A 22,766-nucleotide genomic window follows, 5' to 3' on the forward strand; every position below is an offset into this window, starting at 1 on the left:
ATATTTATGCCCTAGGAACTTCATATGGAATCTTCTTGAATCCTAACAACCACCCTATGAAGAATAGATGTACCAACTTACTTTACAGATGTGAAAACTGAGGCTTGGTGCTGGTAAATTGCCTGCCAAATAGCTAGTTCATGCTGACACCTGGGTGGGAGCTCTACTGACCCAGTTTGCCCTTCTCTCAGGAAGGGTCTTGAGGCTCTGAACCTTGCCAGTCATTCTTATTCAGAACCATTGTCATGAAAACAGAACCAGAGAGAGGGAGGCACCTGGGTGATCATCCAGTACAACCTCCTTGAATTACACTTGAAGGATCTGAGCTCCTTGTAAAGGTCAAGTGATTTGCTTAAGGTGTTCCAGCTATTTAGGGATGATTTCCTTTACATTTATTAAAAATCAACTTTTAGGGACATCATTAAATACCTGGTACATCTTTGATGAAATCTGATACTTTTGATTATCCTTGATTGCAGGGCTCTGAATTGAATGCTCTTTAGTTTGAGCTCATTCCTAAATCCATGAAAAGTGGAAATCACAGGGCACCTATGTGGAACAACACTGCCATCTAGTGGATGATTTTAAAAACATCAATATATTCTTTAACAGCTAAGAAGTTTCCATCAAAACCAGTATGTGTTCATTCTACTAGTATTCATTGGACACTTCTGTGAAAGTCTGTGCAGGCTGTGGGTGTTTTGTGGGAAGTGAAATGAAGTATTTGCTTTCATGGAACTTAGAGTCTTGGAGAATGTCTCTTTTTCATAAAGCACAGAATTGTTGATGAGTCTAGTCAAGCTGGAAGATTTATAGTTTAAGTAACAGTGAGACCGTCTTGAGTGATGGTCAGCTTTCAGTAACAAAATACCTGAGTGTGAGTACTTTATAAAGAAAAGAGATTCATTTAGCTACACTTTTGGAAGTTCAAACAGCACAGCACCAGTTCTGATGACACCTCTCTCCCTTACCACCAGCCTTTTTCATCACATTAGGGTAATGGTATCGTAATGGCAGACGATATGTGAGCGGGGATAGCATATGCAGCCCAGAGAGAGCAGGGAGGGGCCGGTGTTATTCTCTCATGACATCTTTTTTGAGAACTAGTAGGGTTCCATGAAAATGACTTAATACCTTCCAAAAGCAGTGCCCCAGAGAATCCTAAATATGCCACAACACCTCCCAACACTGTCACACTGAGGACCAAGCTCCAAGCACACCAACTTGGGGGACACACTCAAACTGTATAGTTGTGCTCTGCTGAGTGAGTTGGAATCCTGGCTTCTGATTCCACTGTAGAGTCTAAGGCTTTGGTGGAATCTGTGCCCTAGAGTAAGCAGGAGGCATGGCTAGAGAATTGTGCCATCCCACCTGGGACTTCTCCTTTCTTTTCTTTTGGAAATACATTGAGGTATGCATTTCTGCTTAGTGCTGTGTCACTGCAGCCATGTGCTTCAGTGCTACTGACCGCCGCATGGAGATTGAGTCCATCATTCTGTGGGCATCTTTTGAACACTTACCCTGGGCCAGGCACTGTTCTGGGCTCTGGAATAGAAAAGGGGAAAAATTAGATAAGGTATTTGTTCTCAGGGACTTTGTTGTAGAGTAATCAACACACAAGAAAAGAAGGATTAAATAAGAATTTCACACAGTGATAAGAAAATAAATTGGAGGTAAGCTAGGGACTTCTTCAGGACACTGTGGTTAATGAGTACTTCTCTGAAGAGCCCAGAACTGAACCCAGAGGGCTGAGAGGGAGCGAGCTGTGTGAAAGCTGGGGCAGTCATCTTCAAGCTGTGGGTGTGCAATAGGAATCGGAATCACAGGGTCATAAAATAGAGTTGAGTCAGATAGAATGAAAAATATGCATTATATTTAAATTAAAATGTGTGTTTATTGGGTCATAATGTAAAAAGTATTTCTTACTGTGAAGAAGGAGGGGGAAGAGGTTTTCAGGCAGAAGAAACACCAAATGAGGTTGTGGGCAGGAAGGGGGCTTGGGGTGTTAGAGGGCAGGAGGAATCGAAAGGCTGGGGCACAGTCAGGGTGGGTTAGGATGGGTGGAGGAGAGGCCAGAGGAGTGGGGAGAGCTGGGTCTTGCACACCATGGGGCAGCATGCGGAAGGTCTCAAAGGGGCTGAGAGACCTCTGATTGGGATTCCAAGAAATGTGTGCTGGCTGCTGGGCAGAGGCCAGGCAGGTGAGAGAACACAGGTGGGGAGAGCAGTTAGGAGAAAAGTGCAGTGACCTGAGGACAGCGTGGCTGGTTCAGGGTGGGAGCAGAGATGGCAGCCCAATGCGCAGAGGTTCCTGGTGGTTGTAACAACCAACATGCATGGGGCACTTTCCTGTTTTTCCACATTGTTCACATCCTTTGGTCCATTTTCTCTTACGAATCAGCTTCACTCTGAGGCAAGGACTGACATTATTGCCTCCATCTTCCAGGCAGGATCAGTGACTCTAAAGCAGGAAAATTCTAGAACTGGAATGTTGACCTAGGTCAGCTCTCTGAGGGATACTGGAGTTGGTTCTGTGTCCCTGCCTAAATTGCAATAGGCACTTTGCAGATATTCAGAATGCGCCCCTCATCCCCTACCCTAGCCTACAGTCTGAGTTGGCAAGCCCAGGGAGAATGTGAGGCCTGTATGGGAAGGTCGAGGAAGAAGATGCATCCCTCAGTGTAGATGTGTTGGATTTTCTTAATATTATTTATTTAAATCTCCAAGAACATTAAACTTTGAGGGAACATACAGGGCGTGGCTGGAGGAGCCCAGGTAGATGGTGTCAGCCCAGTTACCTAAGCAGCCACACCTAGGGGAGGTGGGGTATGGGGCCTTCTGAAACCTTGCCTCCAGATAAAAACCTCCTTCCTCCTTCCCCTCATTAGAGGCTTGGACAGCGCCCCCTATCGTGGCCCTTCAGTTTTATTCAGCAGTTACTCAGCAGACCAGCCTCTGTGTATTAGCTTATGGGTTATCCTGTGGGAGGAGCTTGATAGCACAAGACTTGGATCATGGTGTCATAGCCGGGCATGGTGGTACATGCCTGTAATCCCAGTGGCTAGGAGGCTGATGCAGGAGGATTGCAAGTTCAAAGCCAGCCTCAGCAACTGTGAGGCACTAAGCTACTCAGTGAGACCCTGTTTCTAAATAAAAAAAAAAATACAAAAAAGGGCTGGGGATGTGGCTCAGTGGTTGAGTGTCCCTGAGTTCAATCCCCAGTACCAAAACAAACAAATAAATAAATAATAAAAAATCAAGTGTCTTGTATTTTACTAGAGCTTTTGATTTTCTCTTTATTTACATGATCATTTGAGTTTATGTTCTGCTTTTTTCTTCACTGTATTGTAAGCTCCACGAAGAAAGTTTCTTTTTGCTTGAGATAGTTGAGTGAAGGAATAAATTGCTAAGTTCTTAAGGTGTTAGTGTGGCACCATATTTGGAATAATAGAAGTAAGGGTTTGTCCCAAATTTCTTCTGCAGAAATCTTGACAAAGGAACAAGTAGAAATGTTCTTTGGGAAGCTTTGTTTATCTTACTACAGTACGTTATAGAATTGTTCCCGACTTGTTTCTAAGGAAAATAGTGTTTTGTCTCCTACTAGTACGTATGTTCATTTGTATAGTGTTTTATCATTGAAATCTGCTTCCCGTAAAGTGTTGTGGCTGAGGGTGAAGGTTGGGTATCCTTTGGCATAGTGTCCTGCTACTCCGTCCAGACTTGTTTTCTCCCTTGGGTTCTGGAGCCCAGATCTGTGATTTAATTGCACCCATCCATGGGCCTGTCCTGGACATCACCTGCACAGAGGGAGAAGTGAGAGCCAGGGGGAGCAATGCCATTACTCTCCTTGAGGTAAAGTGACGGTTTCTTTGTCACAGTATTTGGGACACATGTAAAAACGAATGCCCTGTCTGGGGTTCCCTTTCCTCTAGCAGCTTGTTTTGTTCATAAGGAGGGACAGGGTGAGGATGGCCCTACAGATTTTCTTTTTCACTCTAAAAACCTGCCTGCTCTGGAGCCCAGGTTCCCCTCTGGTCCAAGGAGGTGGTAGAGCATTGTGGCCGGACAATGATTGAGGTTCTTGAGGGCAGATGCACCAGGACAGGGGTCCCAGCTCTGCGACCTTCATTGGATTTGCTTTTTCTCCTGCAAATTAGAGATAAAGATAATATATCTTTATAGAAATTTAATAAGGATTATATAATTGAAATTAGTGATGATTAACTAGTGTATGTACAAGCATGGATCTGGTGCCCGGCACAAAGTTAGGGACCATAGATGTTATTCTTATTTCTGTGTCATGTTATTTGATTTGTTTTAAAAATCCAGAGATTTTGTTCTGCTTGCTCACTGCTGTCCTTGGTTAGTGACTCGATTTCTCTCTTACATTCCATCTTGTTTGTAGGCTGACAGCCAAGTGGACCTGGTCCGGCAGCATTTCTATGAAGTATCCCTGGAGTATGTCTTCAAGGTGCAGGAAGTCCAAGAGAGAAAGATGTTTGAGTTTGTGGAGCCTGTAAGTAGACATTCAGGGCTTGGGGTTGTACCCAGACTTTCATTCCCACCTTTCTTTTGAGCTGCCTGGTGGGTTGCAGAACGCTCTGTGTTGTTGACCAGTTCTGGGCTGTGCCTTTGGCTAAGACACTGCTTTCTCAGTTCAGCTACTCTGGTGTCTCCTGCAGCTGTCTCTGTGCACCTCAGTGATGGTGATAAAGCACTTGGCAGAGTTCCTCCCTGTAGCCACCTGGCCCTGTGCTGTTTGGTCTGGTGGTGGTCCAGAGGGGGGTGTTCTCATCTTGCTGTGAAATAGTGATCATGACTTAGCTTTCCTCTTTTCTGCCACCCATCTTCTCTCCATCAAATAATCCAAATGCAATAATAACTTTAGTCAGCTTTTTCACTGCTGTGACCAAAAGACCTGACACAAACAGTTTTATTAGAGGAGGAAAAGTTTATTTGGCACTCAGGATTTCAAAGGTCTCAGTCTATAGATGGCTGGCTCCATTCCTCAGAGCCTGCGGTAAGGCAGGACATCATGGTGGAAGAGTGTGGTGGAAGAAAGTGGTTCAAGACATTGCACTAGGGAGGGGGTAGAGGGAGGGGTAGAGGGAGGGAGGGAGGGAGGGAGGGAGGGAGGGAGGAAGAGGGAGAAAGACACCAGTCACAGGTTCTGGCTTCCCTCAACAAAGACAAAATATATACTCTTAAGACATGCCTCCAGTGACCCACCCTACCTGCCTACTGTTACCACCCTTAATCTGTATTAGTGGATTAACTAACTGTTTGGGTTTAGGCTCCCATAACCCAATCATTTCACCTCTAAACCTTTCTTCATTGTCTCAAACATGAGCTTTTGGGAGACACCTAATATTGAAACCATAACATAACCCCAGAAATATCAGAATTTATTATATCTTTTAAACAGGTATCTTTTTTAAAAAAATCCCGGGGTTCAGAGCCCTTCCTTACCCCATTCAGGCATTTCTCAAACTGAATTTTTTCATGACCAGAGCAGCGTAGAGATTCTACAGTGAACCATGATGAAATCTGGACTTGGGCAGAATGTTCTAGTGGGCATGAAACATTGCGGTGTGGGGAAAAAGTCTGACTAGATGCTGTGGTTGTGGCTGTGTTCAGATGTGGTGCCTCGCGTTTTTCTGTGGCACTTGTGTGCAGAGTCCACAGCAGGAAGACTTCATGGAGACATCAAAATAACACATGGGCGTCGGTTTAGAACTCCTGCAGACCTTGGATTTTTCAGCCAAAAGGTAGCCTCTGATTTAGACACGAGCCTGGGGACTCTGTACAAATAAAAGATTCTGGTCTACTTAGATTTAAGAAAGGGTAATTTTCTTAAGCAAAAAAGAATAAAAGTATGAGGAACTGAAAGAAAATGCCCCCCACCCCCGCCTTTTTTAGTAAACTGTTTTCTGTTGCCATTTCTACTTTATAGACACGAGATGCTTTTTAGTCATGTAGACTTGCTAGGCTCATTTCCTGCCATCAGGGCAGGAGTTCTAATGCTATCAAATAGAATTTGCCTTTAGCATTGTTTTTATTTGCTTTTACTAGAATTTCTAGACAAGAAGAACAGTGCAGTTCTAATAATCTTTATGTTTTTATTGACCAATATTATTCTGTAATTGCGTTTGATAACTTTTATTCAAATTGGCCCATCTGGCTTTTTTGAGGTGAGTTTTTTTTTGTTACCCTCTTTGATCTGTTAGTAGGTGTACCTAGAGTATCAGGGATTTTATCTGTTAACTTTTGCTAAGTGACAACCATGAAGCCTCACACATAGTAGAAGTTATTTCTCACACATCCGTGAGATTCAGTTCATCTAGGCTGGGCTTAGCTGGATGGCTTTGCTCATCAGGCCTGGTTTTCCACCTCCTTTCCCACTCCCTTCCTTCTCCTTCTCTTATCCCGCCTCTTCCTTTAAAAAAAAAAAAAAAGACAAAGATTTACCATTCCATTTCCTGGAACACTCTTGTATTGTATCAAGTGTCTTAGGGAGTTCTCACTTGAAGAGGCAGTAGCATCATGTTAAGGATGGTCTGAATTTAAATCGGTGCCCCCTCATGTACTAGCTGTGAGTCTTGGGCAAGCTATTTCTCTGAGCCTCACTTTACTCATAAACAAAACTGGCTAACAGTACCACTCACCTTTTAAAGGTGCTGCAAGGATATTGACTGAGTTGATCCAAGTAAGGTGCTTAGAACAGAATCTGATTAGCCCAATTGAAAATTTAGAATTTTTTTTTTTAATTTATGGGCTTACATGTTTTAATACAAATGGTTTTGATATATCTAAAAGCATATATTTACTGACTGCCATGGAAAGTACTGACATCCCAGCGGAGGTGTCTGAAGAGCTCACAGCCCTACTGGGAAAATAAGCATTGGAGAGTGGAAAGCCAGCCATGGCAGCAAGCAGGTCAGCAACAGGGTAGACGGCCTGGATGATGTAGAAGTGCCAGAGGGATTTAAAGAGTAGAGTTATTGCAGTTTGCAGATGATTTTCAGGGCACAGAGTGAGGTACCTGGAGAGTTAATGGAAAGAATTTTACAGTCTCACATTAGGGCAAAGAAAAAGTAATGAGGATTTACCCAAAGTTAAATGAAATGAGTTGGTTGAGAGGCCGGATGTAGGATTTGGATGTTTAGCCTTCTCTTTCTGTGGACGTTCTTGTCTCTGATCATCCCAGTATCTAGCAGGTCAGTGGTTTAAGGAGCAGCCGTTTTATTTGTGGTTTCATTATCCACTGTCATTTATGGTCCAGATATATCAAGTGAAGTTTTCTGAAATAAACAACTCATAAGTTTTAAATTGAGCATCTTTCTGAGTAGTGTTATGACCACTCACACAGTCCCTCTCCCTTCTGCCTGGCACTTGAGGATGCGAATCATGTTGTATCTGGCACTTGAGGATGCGAATCATGTTGTATCTGCTGCCTGCCTATTAATCACGTAGGCCTCTCAGGCATCAGATTGATGGTCACAGTTCAGTGGCATCACAGGGCTTGTGTTCGAGTAACCCTTCCAGCAGCCTAACACTACCTCACAATGCTGCATCATTCATCTTGCTTCATCTCTTCCTGTGGGCATCGAACCATCCTCATATCATCACAAGAAGAAGGGAGATGTGGTATAGCAAGACATTCTGAGAGGGAAAAAGACCATATAACTTATGCAGTACATAGCAATATACATTACAGTATGTTGTTTTCATTCTTCTCTTTTAGTTCATCTTATTGCAGTTTATAAATCAAACTTTATCATAGATACATTGTATAGGAAAAAAGGGTTTAGTACTCTGTGATTTCTGGTATCCACTGTGGGTCTTAGAAGGTATTCCTATGGATAAGCATGGACTACTGTATTTATACAAGGCTAATGATGAGATAAGCAGTTCTTAGTGTTAGAAATAGGGAACGCTCAGACTCTGCCCAAGCCCTGAAATTTAAGGGCCAGGCCCAGCAGTCTTTGTTTTAGTAAGCCTTCCAGGTGATCCTGCTGCACCTGGCAGTTTGAGCCACTGGGCTTAGAATTGTACAAGGGAGAACATGAAGTAGCCATTGATGATCTTGGTTGAAACCTTGCCATGTACTGAGCTAAGCCCTTTACCTACATTATATCATTCAATCTTATAGCATCTCTGAGGGTAGGTACTGTTTTTATTTTTATTTTTGGATGAAAAAATGGAAACACATATAGACGTGACCCGTGCAAAAAATCTATTGAACCGAATTGTTGGGGTGCTTGGGTGTTGGTTGTAATCAAAGGAATCTTCCAGCTTTTCAAAGAAACACTGTGTGCCTGGACCATTACATTTGTTTGTTTCTTTCTTTCTTTGCCAATGGACTTTTTTTTTTTTTTTAATTTATATGCAGTACTGAGAATCGAACCCAGTGCCTCACACATGCTAGGCAAGCACTTGACCACTGAGCCACAACCTCAGCCCCTTCATTTGTTTCTTAGAAAGTGCATTAAAGTACCAGGACATCACTTACCTTCATAAATATAAAAAAAATGTTTTTAGTATTCCAAAGAAGAAAAATCAGACTTACAGGCTTTAAACATGCATACATACTTGTGTGCTTGTGTATGCACGCATATGCGTGTGCACACAGATGCACACATACACACACATCCCTATATGTACGTGCAGGAAGCCTTTATGTTCTTGTTGAGGTACCAGATGTTCTGGAGATGTGGATTACAGATATGATGCACACAGACTGCACGAAGCTGAGCCATACTCCTCCATTCCCTGAGTTTTCATAATTGAAGGTTGGTTAGTGCAACGGAGAACTTGTTCTCCACATTCATTGGGCACTGTGTCTTGGGTTTCTCTTCCTCAGTATTTTTTGGTGCTCTATCTTCCTCTCCTTCCCTCTCTTCTGTCCCATTTTAGCTCTATTCTTTCCTGTTGTCTGTTGTATTCTGTCCTTGGCTTCCTCCTTCATCATCTGGCCTGGACCATATTGCATCTTCTAACACAGTCTGATTCTATGCCTCTCTTGCAGAACAACCCCTGACGGCACTCCCATGCTAAGCCCACTCTATAGGTGATCCGAATTAACCTTCACCTCACCTGTGCACTAATATATACCATCACTAAACTCCTCCTGTTAAAGATGAGTTAAAGAGAGTCCTGTGGCTTGGCTACTGGCTGTGGTCTTTGTTGCATGAGTAATGATTCTTGGTAGCTGTATGAGTTTGCTGGGGCTGCTGTAACAAAGGACCACAAACAGGCTGGCTTAACACAGCAGAAATCTATTGTCTCACTGTTTGAGAGGCTGGATGTTTGAAGCTGAGGTGTTAGCAGGGCCATGCTTCTTCTGAAACCTACAGGGAAAGGATCTTTCTTCTTCTGGCTTTTGATGATTTGCCCACGATCTTTGGCAGTCCTCTCCCTTCACAGGGACATCTTCCTGCTGTGCATGTCTGTCTCTGTGTCCCAGTTTCCTCTTTTATAGGACATCAGTCATGTAATTCTTAAAAAACTATTAGAGCCCACCCTGATGACCATACAGTTACTTGATCACCTCTGTAAAGACCTGTTTCCAAGTAAGGCTATGTTCTGAGGTCCTTTGGGTCCTTATGCTTTAGGGGGTACAATTCAGCCCATAATAATCATTCTGTTCTTTTTTTTATTGGTTGTTTAAGACATTACATAGCTCATGACATATCATCTTTCATACATTTGATTCAAGTGGGTTATGAACTCCCATTTTTACCCCAAATACACGTTGCAGAATCACATCGGTTACACATCCACATTTTTACATAATGCGTATTAGTGACTGTTGTATTCTGCTACCTTTCCTATCCCCTACTATCCCCCCTCCCCTTCCCTCCCATCTTCCCTCTACCCCATCTGCTGTTATTCAGTTCTCTCCCTTGCTTTTTCCCCCTTTCCCCTCACCATCTCTTATATGTAATTTTGTGTAACAATGAGGGTCTCCTTCCATTTCCATACAGTTTCCCTTCTCTCTCCCTTTCCCTCCCACCACTCATCTCTGTTTAATGTTAGTCTTTTCCTCATGCTCTTCCTCCCTGCTCTGTTCTTAGTTGCTCTCCTTATATCAAAGAAGACATTTGGCATTTGTTTTTTAAGGATTGGCTAGCTTCACTTAGCATAATCTGCTATAATGCCATCCATTTCCCTGCAAATTCCATGATTTTGTCATTTTTTAGTGCTGCATAATACTTCATTGTGTATAAATGCCACATTTTTTTTTTATCCATTCATCTGTTGAAGGGCATCTAGGTTGATTCCAGAGTCTAGCTATTGTGAATTGTGCTGCTATGATCATTGATGTGGCAGTATCCCTATAGTATGCTCTTTTAAGGTCCTCAGGGAATAGTTGGAGAAGGGCAATAGCTGTGTCAAATGGTGATTCCATTCCCAGCTTTCCCAGGAATCTCCATACTGATTTCCATATTGGTCGCACCAATTTGCAGTCCCACCAGCAATGTACAAGTGTACCCTTTTCCCCACATCCTCACCAGCACTTATTGTTGTTTGACTTCATAATGGCTGCCAATCTTACTGGAGTGAGATGGTATCTTAGGGTGGTTTTGATTTGCATTTCTCTGACTGCTAGAGATGGTGAGCATTTTTTCATGTACTTATTGATTGATTGTATGTCCTCCTCTGAGAAGTGTCTGTTCAGGTCCTTGGCTCATTTGTTGATTGGGTTATTTGTTATTTATTGTTTAATTTTTTGAGTTCTTTGAATATTCTGGATATTAGGGCTCTATCTGAAGTGTGAGGAGTAAAAATTTTTTCCATGATGTAGGCTCCCTGTTTACCTCTCTTATTGTTTCTCTTGCTGTGAAAAAACTTTTTAGTTTAAGTAAGTCCCATTTGTTTACTCTTGTATTTAACTCTTGTGCTATGGGTGTCCTATTAAGGAATTTGGAGCCCGACCCCATAATATGTAGATCGGAGCCAACATTTTCTTCTATCAGGTGCAGAGTCTCTGATTTGATATCAAGCTCGTTGATCCATTTTGGGTTAACTTTTGTGCATGGTGAGAGAAAGGGTTTCAACTTCATTTTGTTGCATATGGATTTCCAGTTTTTCCAGCACCATTTGTTGAAGATGCTATCCTTCCTCCATTGCATGCTTTTAGCCCCTGTATCAAATATAAGAAAGTTGTAATTTTGTGAATTGGTCTCTGTGTCCTCTATTCTGTACCATTGGTCCACCTGCCTGTTTTGGTACCAGTACCACACTGTTTTTGTTACTATTGCTTTGTAGTACAGTTTGAACTCTGGTATCACTATACCTCCAGATTCACACTTCCTGCTTAGAATTGCTTTTGCTATTCTGGGTCTTTTGTTTTTCCTTATGAATTTCATGATAGCTTTATCTATTTCTACAAGAAATGCCGTTGGGATTTTGATTGGCATTGCGTTGAAACTGTAGAGAACTTTGGGTAATATCGCCATTTTGATGATGTTGGTTCTGCCTATCCATGAACAGGGTACATTTTTCCATCTTCTAAGATCTTCTTCTATCTCTCTCTTTAGAGTTCTGTAGTTTTCATTGTATAAATCTTTCACCTCTTTTGTTAGGTTAATTCCCAAGTATTTTTTTTTTTTTGAGGATATTGTGAATGGGGTTATTTTCCTCATTTCCATTTCAGAAGTTTTGTTACTGATATACAGGAATGCCTTTGATTTATGCGTGTTGATTTTATATCCTGCCACTTTGCTGAATTCATTTATTAGTTCTAGTAGTTTCTTTGTAGACTCTTTTGGGTCTTCTAGGTATAGGATCATGTCGTCCGCAAATAGTGATATTTTAAGTTCTTCTTTTCCTATTTTTATGCCTTTAATTTCTTTTGTCTGTCTAATTGCTCTGGCTAGTATTTCAAGTACTAAATTGAATAGAAGTGGTGAGAGAGGGCATCCGTATCTTGTTCCAGATTTTAGAGGGAATGCCTTCAGTTTTTCTCCATTTAGAATGATGCTAGCCTGAGGCTTAGCATATATAGCTTTTACAATGTTGAGGTAAGTTCCTGTTATCCCTAGTTTTTCTAGTGTTTTGAACATAAAGGGATGCTGTACTTTGTCGAATGCTTTTTCTGCATCTATGGAGACGATCATATGGTTCTTATCTTTAAGACTATTGATGTGGTTAATAACATTTATTGATTTCCGTATATTGAACCAGCCTTGCATCCCAGGGATGAATCCTACTTGATCATGGTGTACAATTTTTTTGATATGCTTTTGTATTTGATTCACCAGGATTTTATTGAGAATTTTTGCATCTATGTTCATTAGAGATATTGGTCTGTAGTTTTCTTTCTTTGCAGTGTCTTTGTCTGGTTTCGGGATCAGGGTGATGTTGGCCTCATAGAATGAGTTTGGAAGAGCTCTTTCTTTTTCTATTTCTTGAAATAGCTTGAAAAGTATTGGTATTAATTCTTCTTTGAAGGTTTTGTAAAACTCTGCTGTATACCCATCCGGCCCAGGGCTTTTCTTGGTTGGTAGTCTTTTGATGGCTTCTTCTATTTCTTCCTTTGTTATTGGTCTGTTTAAATTGTGTGTGTCTTCCTGACTCAATCTGGGCAGATCATATGACTTAAGAAATTTATTGATATCTTCACTGTCTTCTATTTTATTGAAATATAGGTTTTCAAAATACTTTCTAATTATCTTCTGTATTTCTGTAGTGTCTGTTGTGATATCGCCTTTTTCATCCCGTATGTTAGTAATTTGAGTTTTCTCTCTTCTTCTCTTCGTTAGCATGGCTAAGGGTCTGTCGATCTTATTTATTTTTTCAAAGAACCAACTTTTAGTTTTATCAATTTTTTCAATGTTTTTTTTGTTTCAGTTTCATTGATTTCCTCTCTGATTTTAATTATTTCTTGTCTTCTGTTATATTTGCTGTTGTTTTGCTCTTCCTTTTCTAGGGTTTTGAGATGTAGTGTGAGTTCATTTATTTGTTGGTTTTTTCTTTTTTTGAGGAATGAACTCCAGGAAATGAATTTCCCTCTTAAAACTGCTTTAATTGTGTTCCATAGATTCCGGTATGTTGTGTCTGTATTGTCGTTTATCTCTAAGAATTTTTTGATTTCCTCCTGTATGTCTTCTGTAACCCATTGATCATTCAGTAACATATTGTTTATTTTCCATGTGATGCAGGATTTTTCCTTCCTTCTTTTATCATTGATTTCCAGTTTCATTTCATTATGATCAGATATGGTGCATGGTATTATCTCCACACCTTTATATTTACTGAGATTTGCCCTATGGCATAATATATGATCTATCTTTGAGTAAGATCCATGTGCTGCTGAGAAGAACGTGTATCCGCTTGATGATGGTTGATATATTCTATATATGTCGGTTAAGTCTAGGTTATTGATTGTGTTATTGAGTTCTATAGTTTCTTTATTCAGCTTTTGTCTGGAGGATCTGTCTAATGGCGAGAGCTGTGTGTTGAAGTCACCCATAATTATTGTGTTGTGGTCTATTTGACTCTTGAACTTGAGGAGAGTTTGTTTTATGAACGTTGCCGCACCATTGTTTGGTGCATACAAATTGATAATTGTTATGTCTTGTTGGTGGATGGTTCCTTTTAATAGTATATAGTGTCCTTCTTTATCCCTTTTGATTAACTTAGGTTTGAAGTTGATTTTATTCAATATGAGTATGGCCACTCCTGCTTGTTTCTGAGGACCATGTGAGTGGTATGATTTTTCCCAACCTTTCACCTTCAGCCTGTGTATGTCTTTTCCTATCATATGGGTCTCTTGAAGGCACCATATTGTTGGATTCGTTTTTTTGATCCAGGTTACTAGCTTATGTCTCTTGATTGGTGAGTTTAGGTCATTAACATTTAATGTTACAATTGAAATATGATTTGTACTTCCAGTCATATTTATTTATTTATTTTAGTTTGGCTAGTTTTTACTTTTTGGTTATTTTCTTCCCCCTTTACTGAGATACCTCCCCCTGTTAGTTTTGGGCACTATTTTTCAATTCTTTTTCTTGTAGTATTTTGCTCAAAATGCTTTGCAGTGATGGTTTTCTGACTGCGAATTCTTTTAGCTTTTGTTTATTGTGAAAGATTTTAATTTCATTGTCAAATCTGAAGCTTAATTTTGCTGGATACAGTATTTTGGGTTGGAATACATTATTTTTCAGCGTTTGAAATACATTGTTCCAGGATCTTCTCACTTTCAAAGTCTGTGATGAAAAATCAGTCATTAACCTAATTGGTTTACCCCTGAATGTAATCTGCCTCCTTTCTCTCGTAGCTTTTAATATTCTCTCCTTGTTCTGTATGTTGGCCATCTTCATAATTATATGTCTTGGAGTTGGTCTATTATGGTTTTGAATGTTTGGGGTCCTGTAGGCTTCCAGGATTTGGCAATCCATTCCATCTTTCATCTCTGGGAAGTTTTCTAGAATTATTTCATTTACTATGTTGTCCATTCCTTTGGTTTGAATCTCAATGCCTTCTTCTATCCCGATGCCTCTCAAATTTGTTTTTTTTATGACATCCCATATCTCTTGAATAGATTGCTCGTGGGATTTAAGCATCTTTTCTGTGTTGACTATATTCTTTTCAAGTTGATAAACTTTGTCTTCATTATCGGATGTTCTGACTTCTACTTGTTCTAGTCTATTTGTAATATTCTTGTTTGAATTTTTAATTTGGTTTATAGTTTCCTGCATTTCTAGGATTACTGTTTGATTTTTTTAGGATCTCTATCTCCTGGTAAAGCTCGTTCTTTGCCATATGAATTTGTTTGTTTAATTCATTTTCAAAATATACTTTTATTGCTTGGACTTGCTGTCTCATGTCTTCTCTAATATTCCGTTCCATCTGAGTTAGGTATGCCTTGAGTTCTTTCCCTATCCATGCTTCTGATGCTTCTAGGTCCTCCTGTAGATTTAAGTTGTCCTGCATTGTTTGTATTCCTCTTTTCCCTTTTTTTTTTCATGATGTTCATGTTACTTTCCAGCTCTGTTTGACTGCTGTGTTTTTGCTTTCTCCTATAAATTTGTTTTGGCTTTGTATATCTCTGATGTCTCTCCTTTGTGGTGGGAGATTATGCCTAGAGATGTTGGGCTTTATTGTACTTTAAAGCTGATTCATTCAATTTATAAAGGGCTTCCGGATTCTGTATGCATATAGTGATTTGTTGTTTGTTCTTAGGACTTTATGTTTAGGTTAGGTGCTATGAAGGTATAAGAGTTAGTATGTCTTGGCTACTTTAGAAGGTTGCTCTACTGAAGGGGGATACTTACCGTCGATTGGATCAGGGTGTTGGTAGTAGCTAGGTATTTAGGAGCCCTATAGACAGCCTCGAAACATTCACCTATTTGCATTTAGACAATTACACGTAATGGAGGACGTAATGCTTGGAATGAAAGTTGGGGGGAAGGGGAAGGAAGGTGCTCTTAAAAAGAAAGAAGGAGAGGGAGATAGGTAGAATAGAGGAGAATGGAAAGAACAATAAAACTTGAAAGGGGAAAGAAAGAAGGAAAAGGGGAGAGAAAAAATAGAATAAAATAAAATAAGAAATTAAATTAGGTCTTAGAGATCCATTTTCTTCTCTTCCCGTAGGCGGAGCTGTGCCCTCCGAGCTGAGTTTTGCCCTCTATGTGTTGACAGCAATCCCTGTAATGTGGCTCCTGGGAGTCTCTAATCCTGTTGGTCCAGAGCCGTTTCACTTCTCCAGCCCCTCCTCCCCTTCCTCCTGCCAGCCAGCCAGGTCCTGCTCACAGGAGGCGGTCCCCCAAGGATCTGGTTACACTTTCAGCCCCACCACGTGCCCTATTTCCCCAACGACTGAGCACTCTCTCTGTCATTCATCTAAGCCCCAGTGCTGTGGAGCTGTGGTCTGGGAGTCAATAGTTTAATTTTTCTGGACCCCTTTGGTGGGCATGCCCTGGGAAGCTGGCGGCTAAGACCTTGGGTGTCTCCACTGGTGGTAATGTGAGTTGGTGCTACCCTCAGCCCCTACAATCACGACCACTCCGCTGGCAGTAGGAGAAGTTGGGGGTCAGGAGTGCTCTCTGTTTCCCTCTGCCCCTACCATCATGCCCTCTCCGTTGGCGGTTGGGGGAGTTGGGTTGGGGAGTCTTCTCTGCTTCCCTCCGCCCCTACAGTCACTCCCACGTCACTGGCAGTAGGGGGAGTTGGGGGTCGGGACACCTTTGGCCCTTACGGTCATGCCCATGGAGAGATTTTTGAAGTTTCCCGGTTGTTTGTATCTGGTGTGGGTGGGACTCACACACCTGCTAAAGTAGATTCCCCTGGGAAGGAATCTCATTGGCCGAACTCTGGTGACTTCCCCTCTCTGCTATGGCGGGCCCCTGGCTCCTTGCTGGAGTGTCCTAAGGGAGGGGTGGGACTGGCTTGTCTCTGATCTGACTCAATCTGTGGTTTTAGTTCCCAGTTCACTATTTCATAAAGGCTTGGTTAGAGTCCCTTCACGTCGCCTCCTGAGCCGGGCGGGCAGGCAGGGCCGTTCAATCATCCTGTTCTGTGAGTGGTAGCAACCTGAGTTTATCAGAGTTCAAAATGATGTATCTCAAGCAGTTCCAGTTTTGCTCTAAAAAATATGGTCCCTGTTAGTCAGGAAGTAGGAGTAGGTTTTGCTTACAGTCGTTGTCTGAGTATGGAAGGGGAAGAAGGCAAGAGGAGGCAGCAGAAGTGTGTGATTTGGTGGCTGCTCAGTGGATGAGCTGACCACTCTATCTGGTTAACAGGTGGGGCTCCAGCAAGCTCTTCCTCCTTGTGTTTGATAGAAGCATTTCTTTGAAGCAGGCAGATCCTCCCCATCTCTGGAGTCCTTCTGTGGGCCTCACCCTGCCCCCTGAGGAGTGGACTTCCATTTCCCACTGGTAACAGGTTCAAAGGTTCATGCAGCATGTGGGAGGGGACATAGGAGGTGAGGGAGGAGAGAGAAGGTGCTGTGCAGGGAGAAGGAAGAGAAAGCAGGCCAAAAATAATAGTATCTAAGGAATCATTTCCCGTAGAAAAATGGACAGGCAGGCATGAGACCAAAGGAAGTGAAACCAAAATAAATATTATTAACTCTGCCTCTGGAGCACTTGTGTATATGCCCAGGTGACATTTTAGTGAGTTGTTTGAGAATGTGTAATTGCCCTGAGCAAGAGAGGCCCTGTTTACTTTAAGTGAAGGAAAATCAGAGTTAATAGGAAGAAGTGACCTTAGAATGTAGGGCCGGGTCTTGTTTCATCACTCATCAAATAGGGTTGGCTTAGTGCTTTGGAAAAGTGATAGGATCCAGTATTGGTAATCTATGGAGAGGACAAAGGTAAGAAGAGGTGAGGAACAGTTTACCTTTTTGTGAATGATGGAACTAGTTTTGGCAGAAGAGCCCTTTCTCCTGTTACTGGATCCATCTAGAAGGAAAGACACAGGCCCTCCTCTCAGAAAAATACTTTATATGGAGTTAGTCCAAAGGCTTTGGCCATCTTTGAAGAAAATAGTTCATTTTTAGTACTTGGTGACTCTCTCTGTCCACTCATTTGTGGATTTACGTCAGGGATGTACACGGTACCCTAGATCTTTTCATAGCCAGAGGATCCAGCTGTATGTGCTCCCATGAGAATCCAAGGGCACAGATGTGCTGGGAACACTGGCAGTAGGAACTCAATGTACCACATTGTTATAGCCTGGATGATGTTTGATGTTCCACTACAGAGCTCTGATAAATCAGTGGGGCATGTGGCTTGCCATGAAGGCAGGCCCCCTGGGTTCAGGTGGAGTAGTTACCTTCCTTGGTGCTTACCACTGCTGGGTGTGAGAGAGCCCTTCACCATCATTATCAGAGCTGCCTCTCGGAAAGCAGAGTCTGGTAAAGATAAATGGGCTCGGGATTATGTTTAACACATAAAGTGTGTTCATTTAGGGACGGAAAAGTCAAATACAACGACATAAACTAAATCCAGTGTGTCTTGGTGTAATATGTGGTAGGAGCAGGTCAGGAAGGTCAGAGTGGGCCACTAAGAAAATGTGTCAGAGGACTGGGCATGTGGCTCAGTGGTGGAGCGCTTACCTGGTGTGTGCCAGGCTCTGGGTTCAGTCTTTGCAGGACAGGGATGGTCTCTGCATGTGGAGGAGAGCTGAGCTCGTGACAGGGGAGGCGCGGTGCTTCTCAGACTTATCTAGCCTTTTATTATAATTGTTTCTTTGGGTCAAAATTTGGAACTGAGGCAAGACGTGGAGGACTTGGGAAGGGGCCAAGAAAGCACAACAGTGAGTTTTGGATTTAGGCTCTTAAGGAAAAACCAAAGGAACATTGTTTGTTTATTTTGGAGCAGTGGAGGCTGGCCGGGGCTCTGGGAGGGTGTGGGTTTTGAGTACATGGAGGTGTGCTATGAGATCATGGTGGACAGCTGTTTTCACCATTCACTACGCATAAGACTAAACAATGAATGAACTAGCCTTTTAGCCTGAGGGGATTGAAATGGAGGGAAGCCATTATACCTGAAAATGTGGCACTATTTTAATAAAGGTGTTTATAGTGTTTATTTTGGGATTTTTTAGGGAAAGCCCAGAAACACATCTTGACTTTGCCTATTAGACTGAAGACTCAGACCACACCAGCTTCCTTCGCTCCCTTCCTGTTCTACATCATAACCTGATATTACAAATGTACTCAAAGGAAACTGAGCCGGAGCCCTGGTCTTTCTTCTTTGAAGAAATAATGTTCTTCGGCGATGATGAGGCTCACAGGCTCAGCCCTTGAGTGTTGATGCAAAGGAGACCTGGCTTCATTCCTGGCTCCCACTTATGTGTGTTTTGGGCAAGTTATTTAATCTCCCTGAATATGCTTCCTTATTATTAAAATGGAGTAACAGGAGTGCTTAGGCCATAGATTATTATGAGTATTCAGTGAGGCAAGGTGTAGAAGGGCACAGTGCCTAGCACAGAAGTGGTATTCAGTATATGTCAGCCATTATCATTGTTCTACCTTTTGAAACCAGTGTTGAGAACTCAGAGCTACAGCATCCTTCTTTTCAGTGTTCATGTGACCTCTGCCTTTCTTCTTTCTTTACAGCTGCTGGCCTTCCTGCAAGGACTCTTCACTTTTTATCACCATGGTTATGAACTGGCCAAGGATTTTGGTGACTTCAAGACACAGTTGACCATTAGCATACAGAATGTGAGTGGCTCTAGAGACAGACTTCCTTTCTCTGGTTAAAGAAAGAAAAACACAAAGTATGGGTCTGGTTGCTAGAGAGCTGGGCTGGGACATAGGTGAGGAGGGTGGGTCCTGCCTGGTTCAGAGGGCAGCTGCGGGCAGGGTGGCCTTGAGTCAGACCATCATGCTCTTCTCTATTATGTCAAAGCACTATTTATGTTCAGGGAAGTGCTGCTTCTGATTATGTCGTAAATCAGCAGCACCAAAATCAGGATTTCCTTTGGCCTTGCAAAGCCCAGCCCAGCCTCCCTTCTATGCATCTAGCTGCCTGGCCACATGAAACCTTAGTGTGTGTGTTCAGGGAATGGGACTGGGGACACAAGCTCAAAGGATGTGCTCTTTTCCAACTCTTAGGAAGGCTGGCTAGAAGTCGAGGTCAGTATGGTCACTCCTAGTTACCTTCCAGGTTTTACACACAGTACGTTTTGGTGCACAGAGCAGTTACGGGGGCTATAGCTGCCTTCTTCACTATGTGATGGGACTTGTTGACTTTTATATTACCTCTCGGTGCTCTTGTGTAGGAAATAGACCCCAGTGTTTCTGAGTGACTGTGTCACACAGCCTTTAGGAGTCTGGAGCCTACGTGGTTCTCTGCATCATCTAAGAGAACAGGAAGTGCAGAGTCTCAGAAAAGATTTCACAGAGGGTAGCTTTACCTTAGACTGGGTTCTTCTGAAGGTTGCCTCTGGAATGGAAGTTGATATGCAGCAGGTTCTCTGGAGTGCCATGCCAGCCAAAGCCCCTGTGAGAGAGGAGTGAGGAGGATGGCAGGGCAGGCTGAGCTGTGCCATGTGCTCTGGGGCTGAGTGGACCTAAGAGTGGCCTGAGTAGAATTCAGGAATACAGGCTGCTCTGGATAGGGGATGGTCTTGAGTGCAGCAGCTCCTCTTTGAGGAGGGGCCCATCTGTGAGCCATCAGCAGGCAGCCCTCTCTGCATTGCAGAACAGAGGCCCTCAAGTCCGGAAGGTGTGTGCAGGCCCCTAAGTCAGAATCGCCTGGGCTGCCGTCTAAACTGTGTGTTTTAGGCCCAGCGGCTCTAAGTTGATCTCTAGGTGAGAGAGAGCAATTAGGCTCAATTAGGCCTGGGAATTCGCATTTTCTCAATTGTCCTGGGTGATTTTGATCTAGTTTCTGAGTCATTTAGGTGTGAGACTGGAAGGCCAATGTGTATATGAATATGACACTTCTTGTAAATGAATATTCACTCAGTTCTTGGAGCATCGAGTGACCCTTCTCTGGTTTTAGATCTATGAATTCTGTTGGATTGATCATGTGAATTGTTAGAGATTTCATTTCTTTCATTTGAGTCAAATTCCTTTTATCCTAGACAAGAAACCGCTTTGAAGGCACCAGGTCAGAGGTGGAATCCCTGATGAAGAAGATGAAGGAGAACCCCCTGGAGCACAAGACCATCAGCCCCTATACCATGGAGGGGTACCTGTATGTTCAGGAGAAACGTGAGTGTGCTGCCTGCCAGCAGCAGGGCATGGAGGCCCTCTGTCCAGAAGGTGGAGAGTGTGTCCAGTAGTGCCTGGCCTACTGAATACATGCTGGGGGAGGGGCCAGTAATGGTGTGGTGCAGCTTCCAAGGGGAGAGGTGAGGTCTACAAAATCTTGTCCACCTCTTAGTGGTGTATTCTGGATTTGTTGTGAGTGGGTATTTCCCTGGGAACCTGGGATTCCCTAAGGGATTCTCTTCTCTAGTGTCCCTGTGTAGCATCCTGTACCCTCAGTGCAGGGTCCTTGGAAAGGTCTCACATGCTAGACCTTCTTGTCTCTCAGTCGTCAGATCCTTTGGGAGACCTAATACTTGGTGATTCTCTTTCCAAGCGGGAAAAGTCATGACTTAGGCCCTTTTTCTTTTCTTCTTTTATCCTAATACTTGAGTTTTATGAAAAGTAGAAACAAAAGCTCCCTTTGAGAGCCAGGAAGGAGACCCACTGTTCTACTGATAATGATGTCAAGGAAAGATGCCAGGTGCTGCTAGCAGGAAGTGTTTAGCAATGACACAGATTCATGCCAGACGTCTAGGGAAGGGCTCTGTGGTGGGACTGTGCTACTGAGGTGGCACTTGCAGGCTTACTGCATACATGCAATTCCAGGAGTGAGAAAGGTTGAATTGTTTTCTTTCATGGTACTTCTCCGGCTCTCCCTCCTTGCTTTCCTAGGAGCAAGTCTCTCAGATTTGTGCTGGTTCTGCATTCTTCTGGGTCCTCTTGCTAGACAAATATCTTACTCATACAGCTTCCTGATGGAATGGATTAGAAACATTTGGCTATAGTGATTATTCTTTTCAGCAATTACTAAAAATTTGCTTGGACGTAAGAGTTTCCCATGGAAACAGTGGGGCAGCAGTGGGACTGGATGGACTGGTTGTGATGTGGGGGGTCACGTTCCTTATTCTTACAGGGAGGAGCTGGTGGCGGTTTATAAGAAGTGGAAGCCACTTCAGTTGTGTGTTTCACTTCCTAAATCAAAGTTTCCAATTGTTGTTGTTGTTTCCCCAAAAGAGAAGATATATCATACCCCCTACCCTGCCAAGAAGTTTTAGGGTCAACTTGAAAATACAAATTTTTAGGGCTTTAAAAATGTCGTTCAGTGTCCATTACGATGCTTAATTTACATGTTACATAAAATCGGTATGGCTTTCTTGCATTCTCACATGACATTTAGTTTTGTTCCACACCCTTCACATGCTTGTTTGAAATCAATGTGTTGATTATCCTTAGATGCATTGAGGTGCATCATTTTTTTATGTTAAACTTTTGGTAACTTATTGTTTTGAAACATTGCAAACATACAAAAAAATCAAAAGAATGATTTAAGGGGAAATATGGGAATTTACTCAGATGGACCAGTTTTTAGCATTTTGCTATAGTTATATCATTTTTTCTCTTTGTATGCCACAATCATATATATATATATATTTCTTTGTATGCCACAATCATATATATATATTTTTTGCTTTCTGTGCTCACATGTGTGTGCACATACACGTAGATACACATACACTCTTTTTCTGAACCATTCAAGAGCAGGTTGCCTAATCCATACTCCTTCACTTCAGAATTTTTAAGGATAGGGATATTCGTTTATGTCACCACATCCAAGGAATGGAATATTGATACAGCATTTAAACTACAGCTCATATTTCAGTAGGTCACTTGTCCCCATAAAGCCCTTACAAAGCATTGTTTCCTCCATTACTTACTTGTGTGTTAGATGTAGTTGTCATGCCTCTAGTTCCTGCCAATCCAGAACCATTCTTCAGCCTTTCTTTGTCTTTCATGACCCCAAAGTTTTTAAAGGGCATGATCCAATTCCTTTATAGAACTTGATTCTGTGTGGGTTTGACTGATGTTTCCTCGTGATTAGATTTGGGTCATCTAATTATCTCCAGCTCAGGCCTGCATGAGTAGTGCTATGTTCTTCCCCTCAGGGCCACATCCCTCCATCTCCTTGATGATGCTGTTAATTTGATCATCCACACAAGGTGTGATCTGGTCTCTGCACTCTCTAGTCACTGCTTTTTCCCTAGTCACTCCTTTCCACA

General features: G+C 42.3%; 1 protein-coding gene across 8 annotated transcripts in view; it reads left to right on the plus strand.

The window, feature by feature from the left end:
- Arhgap26 (Rho GTPase activating protein 26) overlaps positions 1-22,766 on the plus strand; it is a 415,947-nt gene that overhangs the window by 116,887 nt on the left and 276,294 nt on the right. For all 8 annotated transcript variants that reach the window (XM_078047074.1, XM_078047111.1, XM_040273751.2 and 5 more), the window contains exons 6-8: positions 4,405-4,515; positions 19,069-19,173; positions 20,541-20,670. In XM_078047074.1, coding sequence (XP_077903200.1) covers positions 4,405-4,515; positions 19,069-19,173; positions 20,541-20,670 — 346 coding nt within the window. The remainder of the gene's footprint in view (positions 1-4,404; positions 4,516-19,068; positions 19,174-20,540; positions 20,671-22,766) is intronic.

Source organism: Ictidomys tridecemlineatus, chromosome 1 (genome assembly GCF_052094955.1).
Source record: "Ictidomys tridecemlineatus isolate mIctTri1 chromosome 1, mIctTri1.hap1, whole genome shotgun sequence".
In the NCBI taxonomy this organism is placed as follows: domain Eukaryota; kingdom Metazoa; phylum Chordata; class Mammalia; order Rodentia; family Sciuridae; genus Ictidomys; species Ictidomys tridecemlineatus.